The 13,985-nt window shown below is 36.0% G+C and overlaps 3 protein-coding genes across 3 annotated transcripts; 2 read left to right on the top strand and 1 right to left on the bottom strand.

The window, feature by feature from the left end:
• Positions 1-1,067: 1,067 nt before the first annotated feature.
• On the bottom strand, positions 1,068-2,844 carry LOC138348180 (uncharacterized). Its single transcript, XM_069296800.1, has 2 exons — positions 2,777-2,844; positions 1,068-1,560 (listed from the first exon to the last, which is right to left on the bottom strand). The coding sequence occupies exons 1-2, from the start codon at positions 2,842-2,844 to the stop codon at positions 1,068-1,070; spliced, it is 561 nt and encodes a 186-aa protein (XP_069152901.1).
• Positions 2,845-4,833: 1,989 nt separating this feature from the next.
• Positions 4,834-7,617, top strand: LOC109120068 (agamous-like MADS-box protein AGL104). Its single transcript, XM_019213437.1, has 4 exons — positions 4,834-5,015; positions 5,127-5,180; positions 6,959-6,965; positions 7,444-7,617. Exons 1-4 carry the CDS (start codon positions 4,834-4,836, stop codon positions 7,615-7,617), a joined length of 417 nt encoding a protein of 138 aa, XP_019068982.1.
• Positions 7,618-8,329: 712 nt separating this feature from the next.
• On the top strand, positions 8,330-11,382 carry LOC138348179 (uncharacterized). The gene is made up of 2 exons (XM_069296799.1): positions 8,330-10,012; positions 10,615-11,382. Exons 1-2 carry the CDS (start codon positions 8,330-8,332, stop codon positions 11,380-11,382), a joined length of 2,451 nt encoding a protein of 816 aa, XP_069152900.1.
• Positions 11,383-13,985: the final 2,603 nt, after the last annotated feature.

Here is a 13,985-nt window from a genome sequence, read left to right as displayed (position 1 = left end):
TAAAAGCACAGTCATAATCATTATTAAAAGTATATGTTGCTACAGATGATTATATGTAGCAATATTTGAGTCATATGTTGCTACAGATGATTATATGTAGCAACATTCGTCCGTCACAACATGTGGCATATGTTGCTACCGATGATATATCTGTAGCAACATTTATTGCATATGTTGCCACATCTAATACATCTAAAAGCACAGTCGTAATCATTGTTTAAAAGTATATGTTAACATTTCAGTCATATGTTGCTACAGATGATTATATGGAGCAACAATCGTCCGTCACAACATGTGGCATATGTTGGTACAGCTGATCCGTCTGTAGCAACATTTGTTGCATATGTTGCCATATCTAATATATCTAAAAGCACAGTCCAACGTAATCATTAGTTAAAAGTAGATGTGGCTATAGATGATTTTATGTAGCAACATTTGAGTCAAATGTTGCTACAGCTAATGCGTATATCGCAACATTCATCTGTCACAATATTTGAGTCATATGTTGGTACATATGATTATATGTAGCAACATTTGAGTCATATGTTGCTAGATATAATCATCAATGGCAACATATAGTATTGAATAATGATTACGTTAGAGTGTGCTTTTAGATATATTATATGTGGAAACATATATGTCATATGTTGCTACAGGCGAATCACAACATGTGGCATATGTTGCTACAAATGATTCGTCTGCAACAACATTTGTTGCATATGTTGCCACATCTAGTATATCATGTAGAAACATTTGTCATGTGTTGACACAAACAAAAAAGAGCGAAAAATCACGGATTGGGTGATTTCTAAATAAGATTATATAATAGAGATCATACTCAAATAAGAAAGAACATTCATTTAAATTCAACAACACAATGCTTAACACTTCTTATGAGGCATTCCGATTTGGGAAGGTAGTTTTTTGTGGCCAAAGTTCCTACATACTGAATACTTATTTTTTCTTGTTGGAAATGATTCACCAACTCCACGCCGTATCTTATATGTCCTTATCCCTGGTTTTCTTGGATCAACATATGGATGAGGTATTTCTCTTTGTGTGATATTTTAAGGGACAATCCAAGAATCTTTAGTTGGCACCGGGTGAATTTCCTGACAATATGCCATTGTGTATTTTTTCACTGAATAATATGGAGAGGAGTACAAGTAAATCTCATTTCCAAAATCATCACCATGTTGGGATCGAATCGTTGCCATTGCATGTGGACATGGTATTTTGTCCAAATAAAAAATTCTACAAGTACAAGTTCTTCTTTGTAGATCCACAGTAGCAACATCTCCATGACCAGTGACACTGAACTTGTAGTTAGCGATTTGATGGGCCAACAACTTGTTATCCGCATTGACATACTCTGATATGTCTTTTTCAATTGAAGGAACAAATCTATTTGCGGAGTGCACAAGCTCCATACGCCTCTGGTGAAATAAAAATGCATATATCCTGTTTATTTCATCAAATAGAGCGACAATGGGAAATTCTCTTTCAACATCAAACATAACATTCACCGATTCTGTGATGTTTGATGTCATAATGTTATATCTACACAACAATAGATGAAAATCAAACAATACACATAAAGTAAAAATAAACTCAATGGAGATGGTACCTATTCCCAGGAAAAATGCCCTACTCCATGTATGAAATCCAATACGTTCAAGAGCTTCAGTGACCTTTTGTACCAAATCTCTTATTTGATTGAAATGGTCATTGAACTCACATATATCGTACTTCTTTTCAGCTTTATAAAAATGGGACACTACCTTTCAATTGTGAAAAGTATTTCGAATATTTTTCCCAAGGTGTCTCATGCAACAACCATAAAGACATGGAGGGTAGATTCTCAAGACCATCTTTTGAATATTGGATGCCAATTAGAGATAATGCACAACTCATCAGTATAATCTCCAGATATTCTCATATTTCAAAAAAAATATTCATATGAGGCATCACATTCCTTGTCCACGACTCAGAAAGCCACTGAAAATATATGATTCTCGGCATCTTGTGCCACCGCCGATAGCAGAACTCCTCTTTACTTGCTCCTTAAAAATGTACCATCAACGACTATTATTTTTCTCATTTCTTGAAAACCAATTATCCAAGTAGCATATGATACAATGAAGTACTGGAACCTCCCACTTTTATTGAGCGACAATGTCGTCTTGCTTCCTTGATTTGCAACTTCAAGCATATACCAATACGCATTAATCCATGCTTACACGTGCTCATGTGTTCCCCTAACATTAGACTTAACATGCTCCATGCCCTTATAAATCTTCTAATAGCCTACCTTACAACCCTATTCTGTGCGGAGTTGATTTGACATATCTCTTATGGATGGACCTTTACCATTGTGAAACATATTTTCAAAGTACTTACCTATGACTTTTGTCGTGGCGTGGGGATTATGGCTTGTAAGATTCTATGAACCAGACGTATGGTACTTTTCATAGATTCTAACGGAAAACCTGTCACTACTTGTAAATTTCACAGCCCCCAGCCACCAATTGCAATCTGGATATGAACATTTAAAGGAAAATACATTACGAGAATTGATCACCTTTTTCAATCTAAAATCATGTTTCAAGCAAGCAATTTTAAATGAATTTGTCAATTCTTGCTTGTTCTTGAATGTCATTCCCTTATAAAATCCTGTTTCATCATCTCTAACATTATTCGCAGGTGAATTTTGAGAAGCACATGGATTGTTGCTGCCAACTATAGGTGTGGGAGGAAACTTGCTCTCAAGGTCCACCCTTCAGCTTGAGCTTCACCTTCGCCTTCACCTTCACCCATTCCAATTTCATCATCAGGATTATTCATGTCCGCAGGATGGAATTCATCATTAAACATATCTTGTTGGCCTTGGTCTATATTACGATCCTCCTCGATAGGAGTTTCTTCCACGTAGACTCTTAATATTGGCGGTTTCTCTGTTCCTCCCAAATAAACACTCAATCTAGATTGATCAGTTATTCTAAAAATTAAAACCTTCTCATTATGAAAAAATGGGGAATGTAACTCATGACAAGATCTTGTGGTTTACAATTGTATCCAGACTTTTGCACAACTAAATTAAAGAACTCATCATACAAAATGTTTTTTTCGACATACATCCCTACTGAACGGCTCCTCGTTTTTTACTATCCTCCCAACACCATATGAATTGATTTTTCTTCTCAGCCCATTCACCACTACAAACAATCCCTACAAATAATGACATTGTACCTGAAGAAAATAATTTAAAAAATAGTTAGTAGTTATGAAGAATAAGCATATGTAGCAACATATGACTATTCTGTGGCGATATTTGAGTCATATATTGCTACTTATGACTGTTCTGTTGTGAAAAATAAATCACATATTGCTACATTTTTTAGTTATATCATATGTAGCAACATATGACTATTCTGTTGCAAGATGTAAGTCATATGTTGCTATATATGACTGTTTTGTTGTGAAAAATAAATCAACATGTTGATACATTTTTTAGTTATATCATATGTAGCAACATATGACTATTTTGTTGCGAGATGTAAGTCATATGTTGCTTCATATGACTGTTCTGTTGTGAAAAATAAATCACATGCTGCTACATTTTTCAGTTATATCATATGTAGCAACATATGACTATTATATTGCGAGAAGTAAGTCATATGTTGCTACATATGACTGTTCTATTGTGAAAAATAAATCACATGCTGCTACATTTTGTAGTTATATCATATGTATCAACATATGACTATTCTGTTGCGAGATGTAAGTCATATGTTGCTAGATATGACTGTTCTGTTGTGAAAAATAAATCACATGTTGCTACATTTTTTAGTTATATTATATGTAGCAACATATGACTATTCTGTTGCGAGATTAAGTCATATATTGCTACATATAACTTTTCTATTGTGAAAATAAATCACATGTTGATACATATGACTATTCTGTTGCCTACATATGACTGTTCTGTTGTGAAAATAAATCACATGTTGCTACATATGAGTATAATATGTTATGATAGTCAACTGTTGCAACATATATAACAATATGTTGGAAACACGAATGCAAATTATTAAAAAAAATGTAGGTACCCAGATCAGATGATAATAGTTGATTTTAAATAACCGTTAATTGTACTTACCAGAAACAATGATGTATAACGCTTATGAAGTAATTCAAATTGAACAAAACAAAATTTGATCCACTAGTTACAGTTTAAGTGAAAAACTGATTCAAGAAGAAGAAAGCACAAGCACTACCAGGGAATACCCGCCATGTACAAAAATAAGAAGAAGAAGAAGAAGAAGAAGAAGAGGAAGTTGAACAGAGCAGGAAGAAAGGAAAGCAAGCAAGCAAAGACGAGAGCAGAAGAAGAGGAGGAGGACGAATACGACGGCTAGAGGCGGGGGAAAAAAGCTTTTATTTCCTCTTTTGGCTTGATATTTTCCCACCAAAATTGGTTAAATTAGGTTTGGTGTAGTCAATTTACCATTTTACCCCTCATTTAATCCCCATCAAAAGTTTGTTGAATTAGGTATTGAGAAATTACCCTTTTACCCTTCATTTAATTTAATGGACCAAACTGTCAACTTATAATCTTGAGGGCAACTCCACAATCCTTAATTATTAATCACATAATTGTTACCTACACCCAATATTTAAGACTTATGTCACCACTCATTTATTTTGACCTTGTAAATTAGCTATTCTGGAGCCTTCTTTTTCAGTCATTGTATTATCTGTATACTTCACGCAACACTCTAAGCTATTGTTCCTTCCAAGAGACGGAAGAGACTCCCTTGAAAGACCTTCAAGATGGGTAGAAAAATTGAGATTAAGAAAAGTGAAGAAACATCAAAGCGTCAAGTCACATTTTCAAAGCGACGTAGTACTTTACTAAAGAAGGCGAAAGAGATTGCAATTTCTGGTGATGTGGATGTGTTGTTGGTCGCGTTCTCCACTGCTCAACGTCTTAGTAAATTCTGTAGCAAAAATAGGTATTGTATTTACGACACCGACAAAAATTTTGTTACGTTGTACTTGTTATTGATATGTATAAAACGAATAGCTAGATTAACTTTTTTTTTACTAAATTTCTACTTTTGTAGAATTGAAGACATCCTTCAACGCTACATTGAGCTTCCGATTGCGAGAAAATTTTCGTACGTGAACAAACCCTAAATTTCTTCTATTGATTTTTTCTTTTTTGTAATTTAGCTATTAGTAACTTATATACTATAACACTAACTTATGAGTTTCTTTTTTTGTTGGGGATAGTCATATGGCCGATGTTGAGGTACTTTACTCTTTTACATATTTATTATCGTTCTATAGTTGTAATAAATTTCTAACCTTATATCTTGTTTTTATGAATGTGAATCAATTAGTCTAATCTACAAAAGAATATGGAATAAACTGAACTTTGAATTGAAAATTAGTAGTCGCTTCATTTTAATTTGTTTGCCCTAATTTGTTTTAGTTTGTTTAACAAAATGTGTTAAGTTAGGTCTTGAGCTTAATTCATAAACCAAATGCTTACTCAAAGGGAGAAAGATTGTCTAATCACAATTTCACTCCTTACACACACATCATACCCTGATCCAGACATTTCGTATCCAATATTCCATTTATCACACACACATCCCCCTTTGTCCAAGCACAATTTCACTCCTTACACACATACACCACACCCAGATCCAAACGTTTTGTATCCAGTATTCCATTTATCACACACACATCACCCTTATGCAGACATTTATTATCTCTGATTCCATTTGTCGCCCTCACTCCGAATACAGACCAAGGGTAGTTCCACCCGCGTAACTGCCCCTTTTCTTAGGGTCCTCTTATATATTGACTCTAATATCATTTCAAGTTGATGAGGTCTTGAATCTAAATCATACCCTGGTTTAAAGAGAGGAGAATTACCTTGTCGGAGACCATTAATCACCATGTAGGACATTCAATCCTTCATCAAAAATATTTTGAATCCTTTTTGGCTACACTTTAATTTAAATTTTTAATATCACATAGTTCTTACCACAAAATTAAATGATTATTGATACCTTATAATTTCCACACGTCTTTAGCTTAAGATCATGAAATACAAAAATCTTACTTTACAAAATCGTGTCAAGAAAAAAATTAAACAAACAAATGAAAATGGAGTGAGTAATAATAAAATTTTGAAATTGACATCCTCAAAATTAACGAAATACTAAATGATCTTTAAACTAGATATAATTTGTTCAGGACAATAAGTTTGACTCATGTCAAAAAGTGTGTAATTGATAAAGTTTTGATAAATATGATTTTACCACCATTTATTAATATATATTTTTTGTTGTGCAAATGAAGGGAAAAGTGGCAAAGCTGAGGCAATTGAACCATCTCAGGGGAGATATTAGTGCCCGATACTTTCTTGATAAGCAGTTTGTATCTCTTTTCTTTCTCATGTCTTCCTTTGACTGATTTATTGTCTCTCTCTAGTTTTATTTTGTTGAATGATATTTACAAAAACTTGTACTTTAGAATAGTGTCCTTTAACATTACTTTACTTACAAAACCATATATATAAGTGTTAAACCACCACTACCAGCGCCATCGCCATCAGTGTATCCCCATATGTAGGGTCTTGGAGACTAAGTATGTAACCTTACTCCTACCTTTATATATAGGGTACATAAGTTGTTTTTGGTTGACAAAACACCTCCTTCATTATCCGTGGTTGAGACTGACAATATGAGCAAGCTCACGGAAGTAGAGTTATATTAGCGTTGTACAATATTAATTTAATGAAATGTTAGATACTACCTAGTTCCTTCATCATAGTTGATTTCTTTTGTATAAAGTGAAATTGACTCTCACTGATGAATTACATTGTCTCATGATGGCTGCCTTTGGATGTTACAACCCTCTATTGGTATCTTAATCTCTACAGGATTGAGGTGAGCATAATTTAATTTGATACCTCTCTTATACGTTCTTTTTATATTTTCAATACTATTTTAGTTAGTAGTTTGTTAGTTAAGTAAGACATTGAAATAAATGTCAATTAATCATTATGTATCTATGAGGGAAGTTGATAAAATCATTTTGATTGTGAAATTCTTTGATATAGAATTTGGAGCTACAAATAACGAAGAGCACATTGGAATTGCAGATTGTGGATGTTCATATAAGGTCATTTAATTTAGTATCACAAGTGTTTTTCTTTGTAGTTCTAAAATTATAACATCACGATTGAATACATAAACGTCACCTTAAACTTTTATTTAGATATTTAGAGTATAGTCTATTTCAATTGTCTAAATGCAATATACTAATAAATTAAAATCAGTATTTTTTTGTGTTATTTGTAGTTTTGACGATTTGACAAACTTGGTGACCTTGTAAAGGTACCAGTTTCTTAATTGAGTATTGCAGGTTTCTTGCTTGAGTATTGAAGATGAAAACAAACTTAGGGACCTAGTAGAGGTACCAGGACCTCATGATGAGGAGCAAGTTGAATTCCAGCTGGAGACTGTACAGAAAGTTGTTGCACACTTCCCGATGGCGTTAGAAAGTGTGACTTTTCCAGCCGATGGCAAAGGAGTTTAGGAAAGTGACTTGCCCATATAAAAGGCACTTTCCTAAATATTTTTGTTTAGTTTTTGCAACTTGATAAAAACTTTTCAAGAACTCTTGCAAAGGCTACTACAAAGTAAATGCAGAATTATTCCAAGAACAACAACAATATCTTGAGCTTTTCGTCTAGTTGTTTAGGAATACATTCTCTTGTTTTTAAACAGTAAACCATTCCTGAATCTATAAAGGAATTGATGTGTTGTGTTAAAAGTCTAGGTTGTCCAGGTGGGATAGCTTAGTGGGTAGATTGTTTTCTACTTAGGCTTGTTAAGCAATAGAGGACTATTGCTTAACTGTAAGATTGATAACTCTCTTTTACGTTTGGTGTAATCGTGTTTTACTTTTGCTTTTGAAGATTAGTGAAAACGATTGAAAATCCTGTGAGACAGGTCGTGGTTTTACTCTCTTAAGCAAGGAGGTTTCCACATAAAATCATTGTGTTGATTTTACTGCATTTAACTTTCTGGTATTTTTCTGGATTGTAGTAAGGGACCTGGTCCATTACTTGTTAAGTGTAGGCTCATATTCTATCAAGTAGTATCAGAGCAGGCACTATCTATTTGATTAACACCAAGGAAGTGACATTTGCTCTAGAATGGCAGCTCCACTTAACCTGGAAGAAGGTCAGTCGTAACACAGACCTCCTCATTTCAATGGACATTTATACAGTTGGTTGAAAGTTAGAATGCATGACTACCTCATGGCTGAAGACAGCGAATTGTGGGATATTGTATTGGATGGACCATTTGTTTCGATGATGGAAGAAAAGGATGAAGAGAAGACCATTACTGTTCCAAAGCCTAGGAAGAAATATGATGAGGCTGACAGGAAAAAGATTGAAAAAGGTTTTAAAGCTAAAACTCTTCTTGTCTGTGGGATAGGACCTGATGAGTACAACAGAGTGTCAGCCTGTGAGTTTGCTAAAGAAATTTGGGACTGCTTAAAGACTACACATGAAGGAACTGAACAAGTCAAAGAATCTAAGATTGACATGCTTACCTCACGATATGAGAACTTTAAAATGAAGGAAGGAGAAACAATACATGACATGTTCACCAAGTTTTCTTCCATTAGAAATGAGCTGCGAAGTCTGGGTGAACCTATAAGCATGACCAAACAAGTTAGAAAAGTGCTTCGAATTCTTCCAAAGACTTGGGAGAGCAAGGTTGATGCCATTACAGAAGCCAAGGATTTGAAGGTGCTGACTATGGATGCTTTGATTGGTAATCTGAAGACACATGAGATGAATCGGAATTGCGATTTATCAAAGAAGGAAGCTAAGAAGGACAAGTCATTGATGCTAAAGTATAAATCAGATGAAGATTCCAGTGATGATGATATGGCATATCTCATCAGCAGATTTCAAAAAGTTGTGAGGAAAAATAAAGTTTATAAAAGAGGAACAAATGGTACTCGAAATGCTGCTCAAGGTGACACTTGCTACAAGTGTGGAAAAGCTGGACACTTCATCAGAGAGTGTCCTTTGCTCAAGAATGAAAGCAAGGATTATCAAAAACCAAGAAGTGACAGCGAGAATAAAAGGGACCTGGTACTTGGCAACAGAGATCGAAAAGTTGCTGCTGATATGGTTGTCAAAAAAGCTCTTGCTGCATGGGGAGATTCTTCAAGTGATTCAGAAGACCCTGATGAGACAAAAGATGTGTCCATGGTTGCTGTGCATGAGGAGGAAACTGTCTTCAATGAAATGTTTGCTCTCATGGCTCATACAGAAATTGAAGAAGAGGACAATCAGGTAACCCTTCTAGATATGAAAAATGACTTGGATAAATATTCTCTTAAAAAATTGAGAATTTTGGCCAAAGTCATGATTGATTCTGTGATAGATTTAACATCTGAAAGAGACACCATGAATGTTGAACTTGACAGTTTAACTGAAAACAAAGTTAAACTTGAAGAGAAAATGTCAAGAATGGTGTCTCTAGAGTCTGATAATTCTGAACTTAAGAACCAGTTGAATCAAATAACTGAAGAAGCTGAAAAGCTAAATGGAATATCACATGGTTTAAGAGTTGAAATTGAAGAAAAATTGAAAAACTCTGAGAAAAGTCTGGGACTGTCTTTGGAGAAAAGCAACATATTAGAAAAGGATATTGTCAAACTTAAGGAAGAACTTGAAAAATCTCTTAAGTGGACAAAATCCTCTAAGTTGTTGTCAAGTGCAACAAACCAGAGTAATTTCAATAAGAAAGGACTAGGAAGTTTGAATATCACTCCTCCATTTAATCCTCACAGTAAGTATGTATTTGTGTCTGACAATCTGCTTTGTCTTCACTGTGGTAAAAATGAGCATTTAAAGGGAGAGTGTGCTAGCTGGAAAAATTATCATGAAAGGCTCTCTAACTATGCTGTAAGGAAAAAGTTATCAAATGAGAGACCTAGTCCTCCAAAACATGTTTCAACTGATAGATTTTCAAAAAAAAATTTGTTTGTACTCCAAAGTCCTTTGTTAGAAAGATTCAAAAACTGCCCTATTGGACTAGATACAATCTGATCACTCCCTTATCTGCTTTCTGGGAACTCAAATTGAAATGGGTTCCCAAGCTTAACAAGTAATTCTTGTTGCAAGTGAGTGAGAGGAGCAGCAGTCAATGTTGGTATATGGACAGTGGATGCTCTAAACATATGACTGGTGACATCAAAAATTTCCTCTCACTCAAGACACTTTAGGAACGAGGTGTCTCTTTTGGTGATGGAAAGAAGGGGTATATTTTGGGTGTAGATGTTTTGTGCTGAACAATGGAAAGGATGATCTGGGAAAATTTGATCCTAGAAGTAATGAAGGAGTGTTAAATCCAACAATAGAACTCAGTGCATTAAAGAAAACATTCATGTTGTTTTTGATAAAGATGGAAACTTAAAAGACAATGGATCAAATTATGAAGATGATATGTTCAAGCTGTTCAATTCACAAAAAAAATTGATGGAAGTGAAGCTGATGCAGAATAACAGTTGAAAAATGACTTTGATGATCAAAATCATAGTCTACCTGAAGAGGCTGATGATGTTGGAAAGTGTGATGAGGTACCTGGTACTACTCTGAATTTCAGTCAGAGTACATCAAAATCCCCAGAAAATAATGACATTCTTGATGAAGAAGAACATTTGTGTGAAGAATTCTCATCTTTAATGGGAAAGGAGTTTGAAATGAGCATGATGGGTGAGTTGACATTCTTCCTGGGTCTGCAAATCAAGCAATCATCAAATGGGATTTCAATATGCCAGGAGAAGTACATAAAAGATCTGTTGAAGAAACTAAATACGTTTGATTCTAAACCTATTGATACTCCTATGGGAACAAATTCCAAGATGATAGTAGAAGAATCTGATCCCCTTGTGAATCAGACAATGTATAGAGGAATCATTAGCTCCTTGTTATATCTGACTGCTAGCAGGCCTGATATTGTGTATAGTGTTGGAATGTGTGCTAGGTTTCAAGCATGTCCTCGTGATTCACACCTGAAGGCTGCAAAACGTATTCTCAGATATTTGAAGAAAATAAGGGACCTGGTTCTCTTTTATCCTGCAGGTGACACTTTTGATCTGGTTGGTTTTGCAAATGCTGATTTTGCAGGTTATCAAGTTGACAGGAAGAGTAACTCTGGAATGGCTCATTTCCTTGGATCATCACTTATCTCTTGGGGTACCAAGAAGCAGAACACCGTGACTCTTTCAACTGCTGAAGCAGAATATGTAGCTGATGCAGCTTGCTATTCTTAGTTGCTATGGATCAGGCAATACTTGGAGGATTTTGGGATTCACATCAAAGTAACTCCTCTTATGTGTGACAACACAAGTGCAGTTAGTATGGGAAAGAATCCAGTTCACCATAAGAGAACTAAGCATAGTGATGTTCGACATCTCTTCTTGAGAGATAATGTTGAGAAGGGAAATATTGTGCTTACTTAATGTCTAACGGAGGAGCAAATTGCAGACATTTTTACCAAAGCCCTTAGCAAGGATCAATTTGAGAGAAATCGATTGAAGTTGGGGATGTTGATCGCCAAGTGATGCTATTAGCTTCAAACAGTTGAACTCCCTTGATGGCTAAAATTGCAGTGCAGGCATCCTTTGTGTGAATCTTAAATATCTGAATAAAGATCCCTTTTTGTGCCTTCTGTAGGTATACTTCAGTGAGGACCTGCTTAGCAAGAGAAGCAACTAGAACAACTGAGGAATGAAGCTTAACTGTGCTATGGTACCTGGTGCCTGTCAAGGTTAGCATTTATACATTAAATTGAAATTGAAATAATATGACCGTTGATAATGCCACGTGTCAGCCATCGATTATTCTGACTGATCAGTCCTATCGTTTCTTTCTCAAACGACGCATTCAATCACGGACCTGGCACCTTTTTACTTTCTTTAAATATCATTACTTCTTCTTGAAACTCTCATCTGTCTCTTAATTTCTTCTTACTATTCACGAAGGGTTTTAGCAAAAACTTGAAAGGCAAATTTCGTCTTCTTTTTCTTCTCTTCGCTGATTCAAGCAAAATACTTTCTAGTGTGAAAACCATGTCTTCTCCTTCATCCTCTTCCAAACAAATGTTGAATTCTCTCAGTGAAATCGAGCCTCTTGCTTTCTATTCTCCAACCAATACACAAGCCAGACCTCCTCTTTCTCCCAGACCTTACCAAGACACTCCTGATAACCCTTTTTTTGCCATATATCTAAATACTTCTGCAGTGCCTACTGGACCCGGTCCTTTTCACGACATATTGCCTGACAATATGTTTGAAGGGGATCTACCAAAACATAGGGCTTCCGAGTCCAACATACTGGCAGCAAGTGAAGAACTCGTGATTGAAAGCGTGGCCATGATGCGAGAAGAAGCAAGGGCAGAGCATACTGAAGTCTTGGAAAGGGAAGAGGTAAGACCTACTCAACCTATCTTTGATAAAACCCCTGATTTAGGTAGGTACTCTTCTTCCTCTTCCTCTAACTCTGCTAGTGAGGAGGCGCCATTACAATAGAAGGTTGAGAGAAGAGAAGGGGTGGGATCTAGAAAAGGGAAGGAAAAGGTTGTGGAGAAGGCTCCTAGGAGACGACCTACTACAAGGTCTGCTACACAAAAGTTGATGGCTGATGCCTTGAAGGCAAGTGTGCGTTCTACTGCTGCAGTTAGAAGTGCAAGAACCTTCAAGGTATCAAATTTTAAATTACCTGAAGCTAATGCGGTGGAGTTGTCTGGAGAAGAGGTGGAAAAGAAAAATAAGAAGAAGAAGTCAAAAAAGAAAAGGGAAAGGGTTACAAGGAAGGTTGAAAAGTCGTAGTCAAAAGGGAAGAGATCTGAGAAAAAGAGAAAGCGGACACAGGGACCTGGTTCCCAAGCTAGGAAAGTTGAGGGTGTCAACATGCAGGAGGTTGTTGACAGTCTGAGAAACCAAGATGTTTTGGCAGGAAGAATTTTTGATATGGGGATCATAACTCTTCCTTGCATGGACTCTCTTCACGATATGATTGAGATCCAATCTTGGTTACATTTGTTCAACAGGAAATCCCCCATTCTCCATGATGAAGAAGTGAGAGAATTTTACTATAATATTCAATTCAAGGACGATGGGAGCATCCTCACACGAGTAAATAACATTGCTATATGTTTAGATGAGGGTGTGTTGAGCAAAATTCTCAGGGTGCCTAGAGAGGGACCGGGTCTGTACTGGGTAGAACTTACTCTTCTGAGTTTGCTGCTGTGATTTCTAAGACACCCACAACCAAGGTTGCTGGGATTTATAAGAAAATCATGAAGAGTGAGTATCAGTTGGTTTTTGAGTTTATCAACAAAGTTCTCCTTACTCGCACTGAAAAGAGGACAGCAGCAACTGCTGCTGATTTGTTTGTGATGGAGATGTTGTGCAACTTCGAGCCCTTGAACCTACCTGGTCTAATGCTTGAGCATATCTACAAAACTGTCATTGAGAGGAAAGGTGTTCACGGAATGGGTTATGGATACTTTCTTACGGAGGTATTCAAGAATTTTCAAATTCCTCTTAGTGTGGGAAAAATGGGGACAGTTAAGCAGACTATCGCCGAAAGTACCTTGGTTGAGTGCAAATGCATTGAAGGAAGAGGCTATCAAAAGAGCAAAATGGCCCAACTGATTGATGATCAGGAGCAGCTTAAGCATGAGGTTGAAGAGCTTACTGTGCGGTTAAGTGGTAAAGAGGCAGAGATTTCTATACTCAAAGCAGAACTGCTTACTGCACAAAGTGAGGGACCTGGTTCTTTAGTGGTTCAAGCTCTGGAAAAAGAGAATATTGAGTTGAAGGCGAAGATAACTTCCCTGCAAGAAAAGGCCATCAAACGTAATGATGTTGCC

Source organism: Solanum lycopersicum, chromosome 4 (genome assembly GCF_036512215.1).
Source record: "Solanum lycopersicum chromosome 4, SLM_r2.1".
Classification (NCBI taxonomy): domain Eukaryota; kingdom Viridiplantae; phylum Streptophyta; class Magnoliopsida; order Solanales; family Solanaceae; genus Solanum; species Solanum lycopersicum.
This window is presented reverse-complemented; position numbering and strand designations above follow the sequence as displayed.

Excerpts from the sequence above, each read along its gene's own strand:
- LOC109120068 (XM_019213437.1), top strand. The coding sequence starts at position 4,834 with ATGGGTAGAAAAATTGAGATTAAGAAAAGTGAAGAAACATCAAAGCGT. Across the intron at positions 5,016-5,126 it reads AAATTCTGTAGCAAAAATAG|AATTGAAGACATCCTTCAAC; the intron begins GTATTGTATTTA and ends CTACTTTTGTAG.
- LOC138348180 (XM_069296800.1), bottom strand. The coding sequence starts at position 2,844 with ATGAATAATCCTGATGATGAAATTGGAATGGGTGAAGGTGAAGGCGAA. Across the intron at positions 1,561-2,776 it reads GGTGAAGCTCAAGCTGAAGG|ATATAACATTATGACATCAA; the intron begins GTGGACCTTGAG and ends ATTGTTGTGTAG.
- LOC138348179 (XM_069296799.1), top strand. The coding sequence starts at position 8,330 with ATGCATGACTACCTCATGGCTGAAGACAGCGAATTGTGGGATATTGTA. Across the intron at positions 10,013-10,614 it reads AAAGGCTCTCTAACTATGCT|TTGAAAAATGACTTTGATGA; the intron begins GTAAGGAAAAAG and ends GCAGAATAACAG.